The 23,116-nt window shown below is 38.0% G+C and overlaps 1 protein-coding gene across 1 annotated transcript; it reads right to left on the bottom strand.

The window, feature by feature from the left end:
* Window positions 1-2,968: 2,968 nt before the first annotated feature.
* Window positions 2,969-17,887, bottom strand: LOC139714632 (uncharacterized). Its single transcript, XM_071626311.1, has 11 exons — window positions 17,535-17,887; window positions 16,488-16,800; window positions 13,448-13,663; window positions 13,036-13,122; window positions 12,012-12,233; window positions 10,990-11,055; window positions 9,740-9,796; window positions 8,345-8,465; window positions 7,693-7,918; window positions 6,945-7,205; window positions 2,969-4,619 (listed from the first exon to the last, which is right to left on the bottom strand). Exons 2-11 carry the CDS (start codon window positions 16,507-16,509, stop codon window positions 3,798-3,800), a joined length of 2,100 nt encoding a protein of 699 aa, XP_071482412.1. The 5' UTR covers window positions 16,510-16,800; window positions 17,535-17,887; the 3' UTR covers window positions 2,969-3,797.
* Between the last annotated feature and the right edge of the window lie 5,229 nt (window positions 17,888-23,116).

The raw sequence follows: 23,116 nt of genomic DNA on the forward strand, positions 1-23,116 counted from the left end.
AATCTTTACTTATGATATTTTAACCTCTGACTTGTTTACCGCTGACATTTTTACCTCTGCCATATTTTCTTATGGCAATTCTTTACCTGTTATATTTTTACCATTTTATTTGAAGAGCTCAATTCCAAAAGGCGCTGAGTCCATTTTTCATCAAAATTGAGATCTCTCCAACACGATACACACAACACATAACACAATATTGGATATCAATGATGGAATATATATTATGCACTTTCAAAGTACCCTCTCCAGCCCACTCTTGAAAGCATGCAACGGACAGATAAAAATTGACATGATGCTCTGTGAACAATTATCAAACTAACCGTACGTGTCTTTTGGAAAGTACACTCATGTAATTTTTCAGCATAATTTTGCATTTGATTATTATGATCGTTTGATTTCGATGTATTCCCCAAAATTCCTTACTTTATACGCTGGGGAATGATATGTCAATTCAATTCAATTCAACTTCATTTCCACATAATCATTAAAAGGATACAAAGGATACATAAAATGTGATATAAGGAACATCAATTGGAATATACAAACTAAAAGAACAATACACATAAGATACCATATTCACCAAAAAGGTGTTTCAACAAACACAAAGTGAATTACAAAGAAAGGAAATAACACCATAATGCAGTGGCGGATCCAGGAATCTGTAAATGGGGGGGGGGGGGGGGGGGGGCGGCGCAACCAATATTTCTGTTGCCACTTCCGGGTTTCATTTCATTTCCTTTTGTTTTTATTTCTTTTGTTTTTAACGAAAAATAAAGGGGGCGTGCGCCGGTTGCGCCCCCTGTGGATCCGCCACTGTGATGGATGATTTGTGGAGGGATCATGTCATTGTCCCACCTTACTGAGAACCTAATACCACAGAAATGGCAAGAACATTTAATACTACAGAATGAAACGGTGATAAAATAAGCTTTGAAGCGGCCATCAACACAGGCTGATGGTTATGATGCTCCTTACGTAACATCATGACAGCATGCAGCACAAAGAAACATACATAATTATACCAGGCCTACTAGAATAATCAATAGACACGCACTGCCAATGCTCTTTTTAATAAAATAACTCTAAATATACATTTGTCATTACAAGATATCTCTGATTTGTTTATCGCTTCCCACTGGATGCTGTCCTGATTTATCAAATCACAAGTTCACTCCCCCTCCCCAGGAGATATATATATATATATATATATATATATATATATATATATATATATATAGGCGTGCCTTGTTTTCCTCCGACTTAGATTGGTTGAGGAGCTCGGGGGAGATTACAAGTCAGCAGAGGAAAGAAAACTATCCGAGTTACGAGTAATTGTATATATAATGATTGCTCTATTCATGGATCTTACTTGGTAAGGTTTGTGGTTCGAAACACTGGTTTCTGTCAGAGCAGATATACAATACATCGACTTTACTGTATGACAGTTATTGCAATATCATTTGGAAAATAATCTAATAAGATCTAATAAGTCACACATTTCTATTTCAACAGACAGCAGTTATAAGATTTGCAACAACAAAAATCGTCATGATGATATCTCACAAACGGATCCTCTCAATAGTTGAAACATTTTCAAGATACATAATTTAAGAAAAAAAAACTTGAATGATATTCATGTATAAAAATATCATTGCAAAGACCTCCCTTGAGTCATTTTTACATTGGGTTTTTTTTTCACAAGGTAAGTTGTGTTCATACCCAACACTTTTTGCAACAATTATCCACTCGAATAATGCTAAGATAATAGCACACAAAGCCCTCTAGACACCATGGACTTGATATATAATGGAATTCATTGCCAAACTATGCCAAACAGACAAACCTTCTAACTTTCTTGAAAAGAAAATTAAAAGAAATGTGATGAAGTCAGTATGTAATGTAATAAGTTTATATACGTATATCGTGTATGCCTTGATCCAGCTTTATAGGGAGACATTGTGTGGATAAGCAATGTCACTAGGACTTCTAAAGCATGTGATTGAATGGGATATGATATAGTTGAACACGTTAAAGGACAATTCCACCTTCATATACATAAGGATTGAGAGAATGCAGCAATATTAGTAGAACACATCAGTGAAAGTTTGAGGAAAATTGGACAATCCGTTCAAAAGTTACGAATATTTTAAGTATCTGCGCAGTCACTGCTGGAAGAGAAGACTACCACAGTGTATGATGTCACATGCGTACAACTATATAAGGAAAATAAAAAGAGAATTTCACAAAACTTTACTTTTTGAATAAAGTGCACAGTTATTCGACTTGCTACTGACGTATGTTAAGGGTAATATTATTCTTTTTGCCTTCTGAAAGAGAGAAGTCGAGTGTTCTTTTGTTATGAGAGAAAAATGGAAATATGTTGAATTTTCTTTATTCTTTCTTTATATCGTTGTACTCATGTGACATCACAAGCTATAGTAGTCTTTTCATCCAGCCGTGACTGAGCAGAAACTTCAAAAATTCATAACTTTTTGACGGATTGTCCGATTTTGCTCAAACTCTCACTGATGTGTTCTACTAATATTGCTGCATTCACTCAACCCACATGTCTATAAAGGTGAACTTGTCCTTTAAGGAAGCACAGATTGTCTCCCTAAGGTCGTGTGTCTCCTTATGAGCACAAAGTTCCCCTAAAGCAGGATCGATGGGTATACACCTGTTATTACATATATACAAACATGTATTCTTATTTCCTTGTGTGAATTAAGTAATCCAATTCGTTATATATTTCACCCCTAAGTTTAACATAACGACCTTTTATATACACCCTCCCCCCCCCCCCCCCCCCGAACATGCGGGTGCACGAGACGACACTGTTGGCACGAGTCACACAGCCCACGATATTCATACAACCCATGAGTTATGCAGCCCACGAGTTGTTAGACCTCACGAGTCACAGCCCCATGAGCAAACACTTTGCATAATAAAGTCCCATGAGCAACAACACTATACAATAGTAAATTACGAATTATTATGAACTCGACACAAGGCACAAGAGGTCCATAAGCTCGGCACGGCAAGTTCGTCAGTAGGCAAATAAGGCCCGCAATCTCGACATACCGAAAGGTCAACAAGCTCGGCAGGATGAATAGTACCAACTACAAACCAAGGATACTTGGGTATTTGTGCGGGGTATCCCGATACTGAGTAACGACATAAGAAAGAAAATATTATGTCTCATGCATTTGCCATCAGTGGCGGATCCAGGGGGAGCGCACCTGGTGCGCGCCCCATTTTTTTCTTTTTATTTTTGTTATACTAAAAGAAATGAAAAGAAAAAATGGGGAGGGGTGTAAAGGTGCCCCCTCTTTACGGAACTCGTGGATCCACCCTGTGCCATAGACCCCTTTCCCCCAACATCAAGCTCTTTGGCTACATTACTTGTGGGTGTTGAGCTCATGGGGTGACACCGTACACGTACCTATGCCTCCTGTATTAAATTTTCTACCAGACTAAAACTCTGTTATTAAATCATGATTTTCATCCTGTTGAATTTAATGACCGTATTATATATGCACATCATTAATGACATATATTTTACTATGATTATCCGATGCTTTCCCTGGGAGATAAGGGCTTTAAGTGTCAATATATTCATTATTTACGATTCGTAAAGTTATATATCATGATATATCATGAATGCTATGAAAACTACACTGAACATAGAGGAATTTAATACACAAACAGTAAGAAATTTACGTGTTTCTATGGAATGTACAAATCTTCCCAGCTTTTTAATGACGTCATTAACAATACTGAAATGTGTAAAGGAATCACAGCATCTCTAGTCCATGGATATTAGGAATGTTATCGTAAATAGCGGTATCTATTTGATCCTCAGGGTTCTTAAAGATATGAAGATTTGTTCCAGGAGAATGTTCACCTTCAAAAAAAGACGTGGCGGGTTGTATTTTGTCTATGTTAGCATACTGATCTTCGACGTTTTCGTCAGTACGTGTTTCAAGAATGAGATACCCATTTTCATCCAACTCGCTTTCTTCTCTTTTCTTGCTTGAGTGTATTGAAACAGAATATTGAGAATCGTTGTGGTCCATCGCAGGAGGGTCACTTGTATCATTTCTATCAATAGACGGGTAGTCTTGGCCATCTGGTGGTTCTCTGATGGGTGTGGACTGACTGCTAGTAGAAAGGGTGTCTTCGTGAAGTGACCTTTGAATGTCCCCACATCTGGCTGCGTTGTCAAAAGGTCTGGAATGAGTGGATATGTCTCTGAGTGCCTGTCCAATTGTTGCGACATGGTTGAAGTCACAACTCTCCGACCTTTTAAAGCTTTCTGGAAGTTCGTCATTTGTGACTCTGACTTGACTTACATTTAAATTCAGGTAGAGGTTTTCCTCAATGTCTTTTTCAGTCGCGAAGGCTCTCGATTTAACAAATTTGGCGTCTCTTTGCCTCTTCTTTAAAATTCCTGACATATCCGTGTATTGCTCTTTCATGGCATTGGCTTTTGTGATTTGACACTGCGAAAAATCTTCACCATTTTGGTGTTGGACGTCTTTGGGAAACGGGGAAATAATGTTCGCTGGACTAGGAGAATCTCGATTGTTGATCATTCCTGCCTTAAGGGGGTTGTCCTGTTAAGAAGAACAGCGAGTTAAGATAGTATGATGCTGTAGGGTTTTGATTGCTGACATTGTAAGAGTGTTAATATCGCCCTCAAGTAAAAAAGAAGAAAGAAATGGCGTTACGACACTTGGTTGCAACTTTATTTCTAATTAAGGGAAACGTCTTCACTGTAAACAAAATCTCGTCATACTATGATAAATAACTCGTCCTGCCGACTAATTTACTTCGTCCTGCTATTTTTGACAGGCTGGACGAATATGAACCAAAGGCGTAACCATGTTCGACGAAAAAATATTGGTCAAGCGAGTACAAACAATTTGTTCTGCAGTCGACACCACGAAACATCATAGCTGGACGAATAGAACTCGTCGAACGTCACCCTCCCGCTCGCTCTGAGCGTGCGCGGTCGATATGATATGCAAATATCAGGCACGCGTATTTGCGAAATCTGAAATTAATCAACCGCCCTCTGATATCGGATATGAATTGTACGTTTACACAGCCCCGTCGCTGTGCGATAGTAAAGTAGCGACAGGATTGTACGTATGTTTGTGCACGAGATCGTGATTACGCTGACAACCTGTAACCTCTACTAAAACGACGCTCATTATCAACTAGAAACCTACTTTGGAAGGCACCCTATGCCAGAAGGACTACGCAGTTCAGGAAGTAATGTTTGTTCTTATTACGGCTATATAAGCATTGAAATGGTCATCCTTGGGCTATGTCAGTTACAGTGACGTAGTGAGCCCCGGACACGGTGCATCTTGTAATTTGTATACACTGTAAAAAAAAAATAGTCCAGTTGACAAAAAAAAAAATAGTCCAGCTGGTGTCTGTATCGACCAATATTTATTAGTCATAGTCTAGTCCTTGATAAGAAAATCTAGTCCTGCTGTGATGTCTGAATCGACTAATTTTTTTTTCGTCAAGCATCTTGACTAATTTTCTTTAGTCAGACGGACTAAGAAAATCTAGTCCTTCTGTATGTGGTGTCTGAATCGAGTAATTTTTTTCGTCAAGCATCTTGACTAATTTTCTTTAGTTAGACGGACTAAGAAAATCTAGTCCTACTGTGGTGTCTGAATTGACTTTTTTTGTCAAGCATCTTGACTGATAAGAAATGGTCAAGCTGTGCCAGACTGGACTACTTTCTTTTTATTCAATCTAGCAAACATCTTACTAACAACAATTAGTCCTGCTGGCCTTTATAAAGATCTTTTGACCCACTTCACAATGGGCCCGATGTCCCATGCGAACCTGCCACGTATGGTCTGCAGGATTGCCATATCCTAATGTCATAACACACAGCTCCGGGTGGGCCGGGGGCACTCCCTTTGATGTGATGGGAGTGTTGAACAATCATAACAACAATTCAATTCGATTCAGTTCTATTCAATTCAATTCAATTCATGTTTTAGATGTTCAAGACACCTTTTTCACCAGCATCGCGTAATGTGTTGCCATGCATTTTCATATTCAATATAGACGAATAAAACGAATTGAATTGAATTAAAATTAATCAAATTGAATTGTTGTTATGGTTGTTTAATACTCCCATCACATCAAAGGGGGTACCCCGGACCACCTGGAGCTCTGTGTTATGACTTTAGGATAAGCCAATCCTGCAGATTATTATATGTGGCAGTTTTTCATGAGACATCAGGCTCATTGTGCAGTGAGTCAAAAGGTCTTTACAAAGGCCAGCAGGACTAATTATTTTTTCCTAGGTTGACTAATAAAAAACAGTCAAGCCTGGCACAGCTTGACTAATTTTTATCAGTCAATATGTTTGGCGAAAAGAAAAAAAAATAGTCAATTCAGACACGACAGCAAGACTAGATTTTCTTAGTCCGTTTGACTAAAGAAAATTAGTCAAGGTGCTTGACGAAAAAAAATTAGTCGATTCAGACACCACAGCAGGACTAGATTTTCTTAGTCCGTTTGACTAAAGAAAATTAGTCAAGATGCTTGACGAAAAAAAAGTAGTCGATTCAGACACTACAGCAGGACTAGATTTTCTTAGTCAAGGACCAGACTATGACTAATAAATATTGGTCGATACAGACACCAGCTGGACTAATTTTTCTTTGTCAGCTGGACTAGTTTTATTTTACAGTGTTTCTATATAGTGCAGTGTTTCTTTCTAGCTCAAAGAAGTCTTGATATCAGTGACCTGCACGCGCCCATCATAATGGCTGTCTATCGTTAAAACAGATTTGAAATTCATGTTTTATCGTTCTTTTGAATGGTTATGCGTACATATTCATACAAACACATAATAAGTCACTGTGATATTTGAACATGCTCGAAAATTGTAATTGTTAACTTACACTGGAAACCAGGAACCCGTTTTCACGCACGCATTTTTCAGTTGTTGGAGAGGTATTCTTAGAGCGAATAAACCTGACGTCTCTCTTCATTTTCCTCTCCATTGTTCCTGACATATTCAAGTACTGCTCCTCATTTTCGGTATTCGCAGCCGTGTTTTGCCACTGCGCTTTGTCGTCGCCATCCTGGTTTACGACGCCATGGGGAGGCCGGGGAACCGTGTCCGCTAGATCCCTGGCCATCTTTCCGTTAAGAGTGTGATCCTGTTAAGGATAATGATTAGTAGAGGGTGGCATTCAATGTATCATGCTAATTGCTGTCATTGATTCTTAACTATGGTTCTATGGATAACTAATGCGTTTCACAAAATAAGTGTACTAACGTCTACTTCAAGGATATGTGTACTAGTATTCTCGCCTCGCTTGAAATATGGCGTCATGAGGCTGAAGTTTTAATAACTTCAAAAGCTGATAAATGTGACCCCTGCATCCCAAAGCCAGCAAAAAGTCGCCAGACATGGATTTTTATTTAAGGACAGATTCTGATAGAACAGACTCTATATAAGCTTTAAAATGATATATAACTCAATTCAAAGTTTATTAGGGAAAAATACTTTATCCCAAACTTCCCACAGGAGATATTCGGATCCTGATGGCCAACTACATTCTATGCCATGCGGCAGCAGGGAGAAATACTGCAAGGAGTTCGGTTCGAAAGTATCAACCTGCTATCTCGAATCACGTTGAGTACCTTTGCAGAGTGCAGGTAGCTGTAATACACGCCCTCCTGATCAGGTGTGGCGTCATCAGATCTGTAACCCGGATGCTCCGGCAAAGGTCGATGCACTATGCTAGCGACAGGACTGATAGACTCCAATGGCTGCTCCGGTAGAGGTCGATGCATTATGCTGGCAATTGGACTGACAGACTGCATTGATTGGGCATTTATAGTTGAATCCTCTGGGCGCCTCCGTTTTCTTCGGAGTGAAAAGGATACGAGAACAAAAGTGAAAGGGATCGTTCATAGCTTTGGTTGAGACCTATCTTCAGGTTTCTTACATTTTTTGGTGAGATAATGAGAAACCTCTTATGAAATATGAAAGGGTGAGTGTGTATGTGTGCGTGAGTTTGTATGTTTGCGTATGTGCCTAATCTCCATAAAATAACAATGGACAATGACTGCGAACACACACAAAACACAGACACATGTGCTCGCGCACACACACACCCATAAACACACACCACAAACAAAATTCAATGTTTGTGTCAATAGAAATCAGCGCCCCGGCCAGCGCATCCCGCCCCCCCCCCCCCCCAGACACACGCAAGCACACACACACACACACACACACACACATTCATAGACTGTACAAGAAATTGACAAGCAACACGTAAACACTAACCTCTTTCTGTGATGGTAGCACCAAGCCACGAATGGAATGGCAAGCAGAATGAAAACAACACCCAGAAATGTTCCAAGGGTATAGCTAGTGATCTTGATCTTTATCTCCAGAGGTCCAGAAACTAAAAAAAAAAGTTAAATCAATTAGTTGTCACCATTAGGGGTCGCGGAAGCGGGGGGGGGGGGGAGGAAAAATGGGAGAGGGGCTGTGGCTTCATCTTTGGCTCTTTAAAAAACATACACACATAAACCACATAAAACAAGACAAATCAAAGAAAAAATCGAAACAAAACCCATGACCATCCGATGGATCCGCCCGTGCCCTCCCCGACCATTGCCGACCCGCAGCACTCCCAAACTAAAAAAAAAAAAGAAGATAAATAAGTGAACAGAAAATTTGAAAAAAAAAAAAACATAAACAATGGAACGTGAATCATTGCACTTCAGCGGGGCCTTATTCTCAAATCTCATTCTTGCAAAAAGTATACTAACTATAAACTTTCTCAAAGTTGCATTTCCTATCATTTCTTGTCGCAGGTTAAGATTAATTGTACATCATTATGATAAAGATGTTCCTTTCCTCTGGAGACATGTTGTCACTTTTGTGATGCAAAGTCAAGTAGGCACGAATGTAGGCGTGTATTCATTGGCTTATACCGATATTAACCCATTAGTAAATAAACCACCCGTCTTGTTACTCTCTTAAACGCCCGAAACCACCCATTCGCTTTTTGATAGTTTTATGTCTTACCATAATTGTTTTCATAGAGAATATATAATCAAACAATTTGAAAGAGGTCAAAGATGAACAGAAGTATGTCAAAACTACTTCTGTGCCACACCAGTAGTCTCATCGTAAAGTCTTGATAGACTTTGAATTAAGCATAACTTAGACAAAAATAAGGATGCAGTGAGCTATTTTATAATTTAGACAGATGTCGAAATGGGAGTAATATTGCTGTACCGTCCAGAGAACGATAGACCATCATGTACAGAATCTTCAGTTGTTCAAAGGCTAAGTGACTACATATGCAACAAAATATTTCAGAATATTAAATTAACTAATGAAATATGTAACAATTTTTAAAACAGTATAGTAGATTGCCGTCAGTCTCTCCTCATAATATAGGTCTCTATGTATACATTGACTGTAGCTTTTATACAGGCATGTGTCTACACAGGCATGTTTTCGCGTCCGTGATTGAATCTAGTATATTTTCAACTTCGTTTGTGGCATACCAAAACATGAAGAAAAAAGCGAACGCTTTGGAAAAAAAACACAAGACACACATTAACTTTGATCATACTAAAGAGATTAAAACTATACCACTTTGATGCTTTCACATGTTAAAAAAATGAATTGAAAATTATGATTTCATCAGAACACAAAGCTCACCTGAAGATGTGATATCAAATAGCAATGTCGTCATATCCTGGGTGGGCTGAATCTCATCTATTTATCAAAAGAAGATGGAGAATTTGCAGTGCATACTATATTCTATACGAGATGTCCCCTATACTTACATTTCTTTGGTAGACTACTATTTCTCCATGTCATCATGCATCGAAAACAAAAGTACGCTAATATGTACCCATCATTTGATCAGTAACGTCAAACAACAGTCAGTTCATGTTGATCGAGTGACATAGTGTTTAAGGATGGTTATTGCGGCAAATCCACAGTCCATTCATAATCCCTTTAACACAAATATGAATATGAACCGACATCCTAATCGATGCTCTTAATAAGATACAGCTAAAAGGCAGCAATTATTCGTACTCTTTTTTCGTAACATTACCAGACTTCTTAATAAATGCTTTATTGATCGTCACGAGTTTACATCAAACCAAATCGTTAACGGAGAAAAGCCAAATGTAAGAGCCTCATATCATAAGCAACGCTTGACTAAAATGGTGAACTCCAAACAAATTGAATTATGTTGAAATTTTTTATCTAAATGTCGTTTAGTAAGAGTGCATGTGAGATGGATATAGTGTGCCTGCATATCATTGTGGTCGCGCCTGTCAGTTTGCATTAGGTCGGAACTACGGTTTGGGCATTTAAGAGAAGCATGAGGATATACCGTGGAGGCCTCATGGATAACTATCTGGAGCTTAGAAATTTGCTTTGATTGAAAGCATTGTTTAGGGAGAAGAAGAGAACAAGATACCAGGTTTCCGTGAAACCAGTGTGATTTACCAGTCGGAACAATTTTTCACTCGGTGTGTATTTCTTCAGTAATGCCTTGACAGAATGACCTGCACAGTAGTGGTTATCGTGTTCGGCCAAAAACGCGTCACCTTGCATGTTTCTGATTGACTTTGTTTATTTTGTTTTTTCTAGGTGAACGTCGGTTTTAGTGGCTAGTCAAACAGAAGTATTAAAGAATATAAGTCTCTTAGGATAATGCATTTTGACATTGTGTCAAATTATTATTTGTAACAGCTAATTTAAAAAAAAATGAAGAAAATCACTTGCAAAAAATGGGAAAGCCACAGTTATCAAGCAGTAATCTGCTTATTCTTTTCTTGTACTCATTATACTCATTCGTATGAGATGCATAACGTTAACAAATCAGTTGCAACTGGCGAAGGGGTTGACAAGATGTTGTCAGAGGAAACTGTAAAAATAAACACAATACTTACTTAAAGTACTGTATGCATTTTGCGTAGTCGTTGATGTGTTGTTTGGATCATCTATCCATACATTATCTGTAATCAATTAAACTTATAGATATAAACCTTTAGCAATCGACCTGTGCAACATAATAGCCCCAATCCCATTCTTTTATAGAACTATTATATGGAAATATGAAACACTTTTGTTACCCGCAACATACAATTGCACCTTTTCATTTCTGTGAAAGAAAGGGATGTGTTCGTCAGGTATTCTGAATGGTTGGTAAAAATACACAATGCTTATTCACTTCCAGGTCTACGAAAGTGAAGACAGAGAGCAAGTACTCATCAAACTGCAAACATTAATCACGAAGAGATCGATGAGTCTATAGTTATGAATTATATGATAACAACAAAATTACGAATCCCCAGCTCTTCATTCGCACATGATTGTGAAATGCCATTAGTTTTTGACATGGTAACGCTGACAATCAGCCCATCACATTTTCCTCTTTCTATGTTCAGAAGTGCAAATTGTGACTGGCATTTTACAGAAGCTGTGAAGTGATATAAAAACCTCTTTTGATTTAACAATGTTTAATAGAACTCTCATTTATCATACTTGTGGTAGCTGTAATGAATTTGTTTTTGTCACCCTGAGTGTGCAGCTGAAAGCGATTAAAGTTCGTGATCTCAAACTTTGGCAGGAACATATCATTTATCATTCCAAATTACCGCAATGGGTGAAAGAATACACACTTTATTTTACTCACATTATCAATAAAGCTCAGAAGCGATTCAAGTAAATTTACCAAAATAAAGATTAAATAGAGCCTTGCTCTTTAAAAAACAATACTGATGCCCAATATTAACCCTCATCTACATAAAAGGATTACTTTTCAGACCTATAGAAAATATAACTTAAGTTTCGTAAAACTATATGCGTAGAATAGACAATACTTTACATTCATTAATTCATTTTTCCCGTTTCCAACAAAAAACATAAAGATATTCTACAGAAATTGAATACATAAATTAAATCACAATACCATCTGTTTCATTTCTGACTGCACGGCATGCCGGGACAGACGAATTCCAAACGGGGAAGTAAGTCGAACGTCCGGGTATTCCCGCACACTGCAATGTCGGGCTCCCTTGGATGATGAAACCTTTGTCACAGGTAAAAAATATCTCGGACCCAAAGCTCGTTATGTTTGAGTCCCAATAACCATTAGACAAATTGCCGGGATGATCACAAAACCCGGCTGAAGCTACCAATGAAAGCGAAAACCAGAAATTAAACGCTACAAAATACACCAAGTTATTTTCAGGTCATATAATCCACATCTGTTTATCTTGCCGATGTGAAAATTCAACTAATCAAAAATCAGTCAATGATTTTGCTTGATTGAACAAAAAGTGAAGGCGTGAATATTCAAGGAATATAGCTAAACATTTTTTTTTGGGGGGGGGGGGGGGAGGGGGCGCCAATGGTATATTTGCATGCATGACTGCAAGATAATAACAAATGCAACAGATTTTGAAATTGAAAGCCGTTACATTTAGTCCGATATAGCAAAAATCCAATCAGAACAATCAATATCTTAACAGTTTCATGGACTTGTAATTGTTTCTAAGTTACTTGTATTACTCTTGTATTACTGTGTGATACAACAAATTTTGAAATCCTGAAGTAGAGAAATACAGTGTATGTTGTGTATAATGCAGTTGTCTCTGTATAATGTTTTGCTTTTGTTTTTGTGAACGTGAATTGTGTTATGAAATAGAAGGAAATTCGAGTAAAAATGAAACTAAAAAAGTATGTCTAATAAGCTTATAAGTCCAATAACGTGCATAATTTAAAATATAGGAATCTTAAAAAGAGTTTGCATAACTTACCTAGAAAGTGTCGTGAATTCAAACTGCAAGAATGTTTTGAAATATTACGATTTTTTGAAGCATGTTCACATGATGACTAGAGTTGACATATGCTTACATTCACACATTGTATTTATACTACAAACATAAAAGAGAAAATGTTCAAATAATTGCACTGTACACGTTTTATCTCACCCTGGCATTTGAGTCTGACGGCTTTGTTCTGAGGGCAATCGGTTCTGGTCGATGTACACTCCTTTACATGTGTATACCTATCATAACCTGTATAATGATAATGTAGAATTCAGTTAAGAATTGTACATGTACTTTACCGTTTGGGCATTCATTCGACAAGTTATTGTGAATGACAATGGTGTTCTCTTATTTTAAGGAGAAGAATCTCAAATATCAAACTCGTCTTATTTTAACTGCATGCTGCACCAGGAACTTGGGAGAGAAAATTAGTATTTAGGACGGCAATGATGGGCTTCCCGACACCGAAATACAAAATTTCTGCTTCTTGCTTGGAAATATACGATTATCTGCGATATGATTATCGCTAGTGTCTTTGTTGAAATGGAAATGTCTGTAGTAATGCAATAGTCACCGTCAAGACATGATAGCCGTTGAAACCTGATCGGTGTTGCTGTGCTGAGAGAAGTCTGCGACGCATAATGCTCCGCCGCTGGGAAGCCGAGTTCTCCACAGACCAATTCAGCAGCTTGGTCGTTAAAACCACTGTAGCATACATATCGATCTGAGTCGAGCACCACTAAGCCTTCCAGGGGAGAGGGTCCGCCAATGAGCTTCACCGATGGTACCCCTTGAAAAAGAATGAACAAAGTTATTCAGGTTGCATGTGCATGTCTTTTGAAAATGTTCCTACTACACAGCGTTCGATGTAATCATCGTATGAACATTGTATGATGTAAGGTAATTAATGCTTTACAGCCTATAAAAGTCCATGTCGACGTATATCGGCGCAAATCGATGTCTCTTTTTCTAAAACAAAGTTACCATACGCTGAGTGCAGTGTCCAAATGAAAAGTAAACGAACTGCAGTTCTGAAACTCTTTTTTTTTCCCCGGCAATGTATCTTAAAGATACTGTCTACCATTGGCAGTAGTGATTAAAAAAAAAAGGTTCGAGATATCACATACGGATGCATATGTTTATGTCGGTTATATCACAAAACATCCTACCACATAACAATTTTGCAATGAAGCCTGAAATGTAAGGAGATATCACGATTTTTCTCAATAAACCATAACTGTAGGCGGTTTAGTCTAGAAAAAAAAAATATTATAACGATTGCTCATATTTTGTGTACTACTTAACATTGGTTATACTGATTCAATTTTTTTTTTACATTGGTCGTTTTTATCCTTGACTCACATTTTCGAACTATTTTGAAGCACTAAAGCTGGGTTTTTGTTTCATCTGCAAATGGTAAATAATGCATTTAAATACATAATTGGAACCTTTGTACTGATAGTTTTTCTGGCGTATGGTGGCAGTTTAGACAGAAATAAAACATTCTGAAATGTTTACCGTTGTAGTCTTAAGGTGCAAAAGAAAGGAGTTGTCTTGGCTCTAAAATTAAATTTGCAAAATGACTTATTCAGAAAAAAAATAAAACAATTCTCAAAGAAAAAAAACCACGTACAATTGAAATTCATTCTGAATAATGCATGATTTAGAATACACAAGATGAATGGCAAGTACAAAAAGTGTAAATGATATGAATTTGATTCCAGCTGATACAGCGTGCAAAACCTTTGGTTATTGCTGACTAGTAAATACTGAATATAATATTTTTACATTCATTTTGTTTTCCTTTCTTTAATAATTGACTTCAAGAGAAAACTTGTAATGAAATATTGCAAAATTTACAACCCAGAGCTCGTAAAATAATGTATCCATCATTGTGAAGCACGCGCGTCTCAGTTCCTCTCTGTCTTTCATGATCTCCATGTATTCAAATATTTTAACCTCATTTGAAACTAATCGTGTTTATAAGGCAGGGAAAGGTAAAAAGAGTACCCAAAAAATGAATTCCTCACATTTCTCGAAGCAGGCAGCATGTTGACCTGTGAAATCAGTCCAGAAGGATTCATCGACATCGACACACACACACACACACACATGACTGAAAATGAATGTCATTGAACCTTTTTTTTTTCATCTGTTTTAAACGTTTAGATTTCGTTATTCCGAAGGTTCGTTAATCCGAAAAAGAAATAAGGTTCGTTATTCCGAAGGTCCTTTAATCACAAAGTAGAAAAGGGCTTGTTATTCAGAAAGTGAATTGATAGTATATTGTCACCTTCTCTTCATTTTCGGATCACGGAATCTTCCAAGTAACAGGGTTTTGCTTCTTTTTCTTCTTCTTTTTCCATTTTAGGATTAAAGATCCTTCGGAATAACAAACCTTTCCGAATAACGCCACTTAATGTACTAACAAACCCTTTTTGCCTTTTCGGTTTGACGAACATCTAGGTATATGGAATTTATGTGTGTTTCGGAATAACGAACCTTATGTCATTCAAAGAACTTACGAAATGACGAACATTATCCGTTTTAAGGGGGAGGGGGGGGGAACCGGCTCACAAGGAGTATTCAGTGCTGCAGAGGCATGTCTCGCTGCTCCTTTTTTATCCAAAGGCAACGTCGGCCGCGGAGTAAGGGGCGGGGAGGGCAAGGAAGGAACGTGCAGCCATTGCTATCAAATAATTATACTAAGTCACCAAACATATCTCTTAATGTTACGAAGTGACGAAATAATCAGCACATACGAAAAACACTCTCTTTTAGAGAAAATACTGAATAAACTCGGGATTATCTCTTATATGCAACAGTTAATTTCAATTTCAATTTCAATTTTATTTAGAGTTAGAGATTTTGCTGCTTTCAGCTAAACCGTACAGCAGACAGTCACTTAATTAAACGGGGAATATGTTTGTCAATCAAAATAATAAATTGACACGGAACAAAACTCAATTAGATTTAATATTAACCTTAACAACTTCGCATTATTTTCACCAAACTTAAATAAAATTTAAGTAAATATCTCGTATATCATTACAATATTTGCAAACATCATGGATAAATTAATTTTATTGACCCTTCAGCGAAATCTATAGCTTCCTCATCTCAAGCAACCAATTCGTATATTTCTTTTCTATTTGAATCATTTTGGCCAAGAGCCTTTAACATTATGACGTATCAGAGAGTGAAAATGTGAAGTTACAATATCGTATTTAGGCAACGTTTTATGATCTTCTTTCTCATGACTTTTTTTTTCATCAAATGTTTAAAAACATACGTTGAACTACGGAGACGATCACGTCATAATCATGCCGAAATGATACAGTACTGCCTTATTTCAGACTATACTTTAGAATTCATGAGTGATAATGACGTTCACTTATACTGTAACTTGCTCTCCGTGCCACTGATGTAAGACACATAGGCCTAATCTTTCTCTTTATAACACTATATAAAGACTGACATTGTTCTCCACCCCCCCCTCAAAAAAAAAGATAAAGAAACTGAAATAGATGTATGATAACATAAAATAACAAATATCAATTCATATTCATGAATGCATTAACGTTCATTATTAGACCAACGGCATTGGCACTTACCTTCGTAACACTTGACGCTCATTTTGAACTTCACTGGGTAGTTATATATACCATATCGACATCTTCGTCTGGTGAGCTAATGACAAATGAAGGGATGTCTGGTTGTGATCCTGAATCAGCATCAGGGACGTTTTGTTGGCTATTACATCGCTTATAAAGAATCCCATTATTCTGTTGTTGACAGACTTAATTTCAGTAAAAATTCGACGTCCGCGAGGAGCCTGTACAATCCAACGGTCACTGCTGACGACACATCTTTGATCGCACCACACTTCTCGAACCAGTGGTTCTCCCTGGCAATTTAGAGTTAAATCTGCCGGACATGAAGTGTAAAAAGGGGCACAATGTAATCAAGTGGCAAATGCCTGATATTGAAGGGAGAATATTGAAATTGTGACTAAGTATAGTGGTCCTTCGTCACAAAGTCCGCAACATGTCAATGTTAGGAACTATTCATGGACACTAATTCACCTTATATTTTCTATGAAACAAAAATGGAATCTAAATTCCTTGGCAGCCACTGTGTATGAATTACTACAAAACCTTGGACTGCTTGTATTCTAAATTAGAATTAAGTGAAAGTCAGCCATGATTTCTATCAAATCGCTGATGACTGTTTTAACTTCCTGATGAGTAGTGCCCCGCACACGTTCCGACACCTTGTGAATGGGAAATGGAAAAAACTAAGATGAGACAGAGGGAACAAATATCAAAATGCTATTTAAAATTCATGGTCGATAGTATGCATTCAAACTTCCGATTTGGACATTCAAGTATTAGGAACCTGCGTTTAGATAGACACCCAAAACTTAAAATCAGCCGAGTTGACCCCCAAATTCAGCTATTTTTAGGCCTTCTTATAGGGAAAATTGAACTGTGCAATTCCTAGGATGATGAGAAACATTCCTTGATTGAACAGTTACCTAGGTTTAAATGGCAGTGCCAAATCTATTGAAATTGATAATGTTTCTCTTCTCTCCCTAAGAACAAAACAAAAACTAAATGATGAAGCGGGATTTATAGTGATAGAAGATAGCAAATACTTACACGTCGTATTAGTCAAATAAGGTGCATTAGTTTTCAGCGTTGAGGAGGTGAACATCGAATGAGAAAAGATGAAAACAGCAAACAACCATGCCAGATGTGCCATTTTTCCAAAATGTCAATAACCAACAACTGCTCATAAACCGCACAACTCTGACAAAATAGCCGTGCCCAAAACTAGACATAAAAAGTTTGCATCCGGCAAAGATGTTCTCCGAAGTCTGTAATACGATGAGATCGACTCTCAAAGAAATTATTTTACCCGCTGTGGAGCGATAATGTATTGTCACAGTTGGAAATCCTGCGCCTGGTGATAGCGTGACAGGAAGGTGCCCAAGTGCACGTGATAAGCCTGCGCAACAGGTTACCGCCGAGCCACTCCCTGCATGCGTATGGAAAGGCCTACGTGTAACAAACTGAAAGTATAAGATGCTCATTTCATTATATTGCCATATCGATATCTTACTATAACTTTCAAGGAAGCGAAACAGCGACATGACTAGATGCAAAACAGCAGTGTCATTAAGTTTTTCAATTGATATATCAAGCGGCAAGTCATAGTGCTGTAATTGCATTATGATGTCTAATCTTACTCTTATATCTGTCCCTCTGGCTTTTAAAGAAGTGACTTAATAAAAATAATACAATCATCAAATATCATAACACTCTAGCGTGCCATTTATTCGTGCAATTTGTATGAATTAAGAGCATTTAAAAGAACAATAAATCTCAATGGCTAATGGTCTGCCATACTTCCTATCACGGATTTGATTACGTATTTTTGAGCCGCCTTAATCATTTGATGAGGATGTTTCATTCTGGGGCCTCAAAGTGAAAGAAAGCATGAAGGTAGCAAAAACTACATGATTGTATGTAATGTAAAATACAAATATCTTGCACATATTACTTGCCCAGTGTATTGTCTTAAAGTTTCGACCTCTTTCCCTTGTTTATCGTCGTTGTGTTTATTCTTTTCCACAGCCCGGTTCCTCAGCCCTCATGGCGCCTACTTCGAGGACTTTATCCATTACCCTGAGAAGTTGTACAACGTGTAAGACCACCAACCTCGTACCAACTATGCCCATGCAGTAGGATTGCATTTATAGTTTTACAGTTTGAAGTTCTCTTCTTAGTTCAGTTCAGTTCAGTTTCTTCTGAAAGTTGGCAGATATACTGTCGTTTTGCCAGACGTTTTGATGTCATATTGCAATATTGATAAGAAGAGACAAGGTATTAAACATAATAAGGAAATATAAAATGCCGTTTCCTCCACATGGAAATTCTGAAATCTTTATCTTTGTCGTTGTTGAAGTCGCCCGATCGGAGGTTTGTTCTGTATTAACGCCATTCGACAGTTCGTCGAAAACTATAGTAGAGTACCACTGAACATTGAACATTGAAAATTCTCGGAAGACACCTACAATGTAAGTCGACATTACTTCCTAGCAAAAATCTTTGTCATGGATACAGATTTACACATCCGCATTCCGAGCAGAATAACAACAGGACCTCTGCGTTCGTTTGTTTTACGGTACGCAGTGAACCTGCTATCAAATTCATCACCAGACTGCCAGACGTCCTCGAAGACCACTAACCTCAAGATATCTAACCTCAGTCATATCCCCCGCTCCACTCCTTCATCCCCGTCGCCTTCTGATTCCTGGACCTCGTCATCATCAGCATCATCACTTCTCTGCTCATGTGCTCGCAGGAGTGTGTAACATCAGGTAGGGCACACCGGTCCTTTGCCACAACATTGAAGCCATTCTCCATGTTCAGGACTTGTGGTGGCACATACCATCCCGTCACCAATCTGGAGTGTAGCTCTTTCTGAACATTCAGCATCTGCCACCCATTCCCCCTTTTGGGGTGTACGTACTACTTAGCAAAGTGTTCCTCATCACCATCAGCACGAGTAATATTCCTTGGGGAAGCTAGTCTTTCAATTTCAGGGCCTTATGTCTATGTGGACAACACACATGTTATCTTTGAGAGCTTGGACGAAGCACATTATTTGGGGAGTAGTTTATCTGGTAAAACACTTGCAGGCTTTTAGCCACCTGCTGCCCTTGACTCTTTCCTCTGACCCCGATCAGCTTCAAAGGGTGAAGGATGTCATCGACAAGAAGGCTAACATGCTATTAACCTTTTCATCACACCCTGCATTTCCAAAGATGTTTAAGGAGTATTCAAGATCGACAACGAGCACTAAGGAATAGCAGTGGAGTTCGTCGGAAATCACCTGACCGGAAAAACGACCGAACTATACACGAGACCCTTCACGGTGGGCAGCAGTCTCTTTCATCAAGTGACATTGGTGAATGGCTGGAAATAGCGAGGGACATATCTATGGGACTGGACTACATTCATACTCAATCTCTCCCACACAATAACCTGCTGCCAGCATGAAATCGGAAAACCTTCTCCTCCATTAAGATCAGAATAGTAAATTGCGAGGGAGACTGACTGACTTGGGTTACCTACGTCATCAGACATCACCTATCTACTACCAATTTACAGATGCCCAGAAACAGGACTACATGAAGGGTAATAGTTTTCCTCACATAGCGCCAGAGTGCACAGTGCTCGATGACGAATCATCGATTCAGAGTGATATATTTCAGCTGGGCAGACTTTTGAAGAAAATGTTGGTGATGTATCCTGTATCCAAGAGCTTTCCAGGCTTTGATAACTTTGTACCCAAGACAGTCATTACTGAGGAGGTCGTCTATGGCAGCTATAAAGAGATTATGAAGAGCATTGATAATACGGTCATTTGACGGCAAGCACCATAATAGGTCTCCTCGTCGGCAGAGGGCGGGCTCTCCACCCACTCCCCTACCCGTTCGTCAGTACGTCACCTCCTTTCATCCATTCCTCTGAGGAGATAAGTATAATGTCTTTTAATAATGTATCCCTGTACTTATCAAAATTATTTCTGTCTAAAATTATATGTTGCTTTCTTACGATGATACTTATGCAAATTGTACCTTTGCCATCACTGAAGTCTAGCAGTAACTATTTATTCACAAGTTTTCTTTGCCATGTTGTTCTGAATTTGGTTACATGATAGTTTAGACAAATGAATGTAGTCAATGGAATGGCCAGGGATATGTGTACATCAGCGACAACTGCTTAGTGGAATAATGGAATACAGTTAGTTTCCTCTCTTAACTTATTGAAAAAAAGTCAGAGAGTTTTTCCTTTATTTCAGAGTGCATGATATTCCTCTTAAATTTTCTTTCACAGATGTTGAGATTTCTCCGAACTCTTCTCTTGACCTGTTATAGGCTTATCTAGAGCATCACCCTGCATTTCAACGTGAAGACGACCGTGAATTTAATGGCAAACTTACCAGGGTGGCACTAAAATTGCGGTCTCTCTGACAGAGAACGGGGGGGGGGGGGGAGAGAATAGAAGAGAGAGAGAGAGACTATGGAGACAGATAGAGAGAGATTATGGAGAGAGGGGGGGAGAGATAGACAGACAGACAAACGCACATACATCACACATGCATGACAAGAGGGGATGGGAGGGGGGTTTCAAGTGAGGGAGGTAAACCATGACTGGGTGTTTTGACGCAGTAAAATCCCTAAGCCATCTTGCAGTGATAAACTTCTGCGTGCTTTTTGACGGGGTAAGGGGACTCGAGGAAGAAGGAACGGGGCCCAGAGAGTAACATACATTTACTGCATCATTTCGTTTCGCCAAGTTTCAGTTTGTACTTTTCGTTTTCATCTGTTTTGAAGTTAAGATTATCTTCATCTTAAGAGAAGGAAAAGAAAAGAACAAATCTATAAAACACTACAAACTTAGTTTCACCTGTGACACTGTAGTCAAATTAACCCTAGAAACAAAAATTGTAATTAATAGAGTAGACATTGCTTTACAATATCTGAATTGTAAAACAGGTGATTTTTCAATGTAAATCCCTTGAGAAGTATCCAGAATTACACTTATATACGCTCACGCCCCCTTATTAGAAAAAAAATGGATATTTTCAACGTTGCAGTTCTTCTAGAGCATTGTAGAGTGCATGGTTTTAAAAGAATGGTTCTGGCAATACAGCAAATACACTTTCATATAAATCAAAAGTCATAGAAATGATACAAGAAGTATTGCTTTACAAGATCTACACAAACAAGAGGGTGCACATTGAATGGTTACCCTGTGCGATGTGCCGGAAATATAGCCTAAACCTCATGGCAATATAGAAAACATGCAATAGGCCTTATATCATATAACACGAATATGTTCCAAACGTCATGCTTTCAAATATTTAATCGTTCCGTATAGCAAAGGTACGTTTGTTTTCAAGAAATGCAATGCAATTGATAGAGTAGATATTGCTTTACAATATCTGTATTGTAAAAAGGGTGATTATTCAAAGTCAATCTCTTGAGAAGTGTCCAAAGTTACACCTATGCTCACGCCCCCTTATTACAAAACAGGGATATTTTAACGTAAACACAGCTCTTCTAGCGTACATGATTTTAAGAATAGTTCTGTCAATATACAGCAAATACTCAGATAATGAAAAGTCAAGAAAAATGATACAGGAGGTATTGCTTTACAAGATCTACACAAACAAGAGAGTACACATTAATGGCAACCCTGTGCGATGTGCCGAAAAATATGAAGAGTTTGCAAAAACCTATAAGTCCATATTTGTCAAATGGAGATATTTGCGATTAAAGGTCAAGAAAAATGAAGAGAATAATAAGAAATTTTTGCTTCTTTTTAACATAACGTCAAAAATATACCTCTATATGTAATGACCAATATAATATCATTTCAAAGGTATTATTTTGTGCTTTATGACAGAGACTGTAATTCAAAATCTTTGAAAATGGACTTATCGTTTTTTGCAAACAAACTCTTCATATCCTACCCTCATGGCAATATAGAAAACATGCAATATCATATAACGCAAATATATGTTCCAAAGTACATGTTTTCCAAATTCGATAATTCTTTTTAGCAAGGGCACTTTTGTCTTCAAGAAAATGCAATGTAATTATGATTGATAGAAGAGACATTGCTCTACAATAAAGCTCCTTGTGAGGTGCCCAAGTTACCCAATAAACCCCGCCGTCCCCATATGCAAAACACGCATTATGCCAACATGAGTATTGTTGTCCTAAGCGTACTCCTACAGTTACCACTAATTTGCATTTTATGCAAATTGTATCCCAATTTGTATGACCAATAATTGGAAAAGGCATCCATCGTGTTCGTTGACCTGGAAAATATAATTTTATACATTTAAATCTTTCAAATCGGATATTGGAAGCCGAGATTTATGAATGTTCTCATTAGAGGTGCTAATTTGTATATTATGTAAATTTTGCAATTTTGCCACACTGGATTTTGGGGACTTTTAGTATAATGTTCAGGAGACCTCAAATGACTTGCACTGCAGTATTCCTACTATCAGTGGTGAGTTACCGTCACCCCTAAAAACCGCTAGATTGACTGGACATTGAGGTCAGGGAGAAAAATCTCCTTGGTCTCTTTTGCGCTGTTGCGCTGTTTTTAATAGCGCCATCTACGACAGTATGCCATGTATGTTATGTACACTGGAT

Source organism: Diadema antillarum, unplaced genomic scaffold, assembly GCF_040938485.1.
Source record: "Diadema antillarum isolate AM-2024a unplaced genomic scaffold, OU_Dant_1.0 seq00002353_RagTag, whole genome shotgun sequence".
In the NCBI taxonomy this organism is placed as follows: domain Eukaryota; kingdom Metazoa; phylum Echinodermata; class Echinoidea; order Diadematoida; family Diadematidae; genus Diadema; species Diadema antillarum.

Bases quoted from the DNA above. Each gene is read 5' to 3' on its own strand.
- LOC139714632 (XM_071626311.1), bottom strand. From the start codon at position 16,509: ATGAGCGTCAAGTGTTACGAAG. The intron at 13,664-16,487 runs GTAAGTGCCAAT...TTCTTTTTCAAG, and splicing joins GAGCGTCAAGTGTTACGAAG to GGGTACCATCGGTGAAGCTC. The intron at 8,466-9,739 runs GTGAGCTTTGTG...TTTTTTTTTTAG, and splicing joins ATTTGATATCACATCTTCAG to TTTCTGGACCTCTGGAGATA.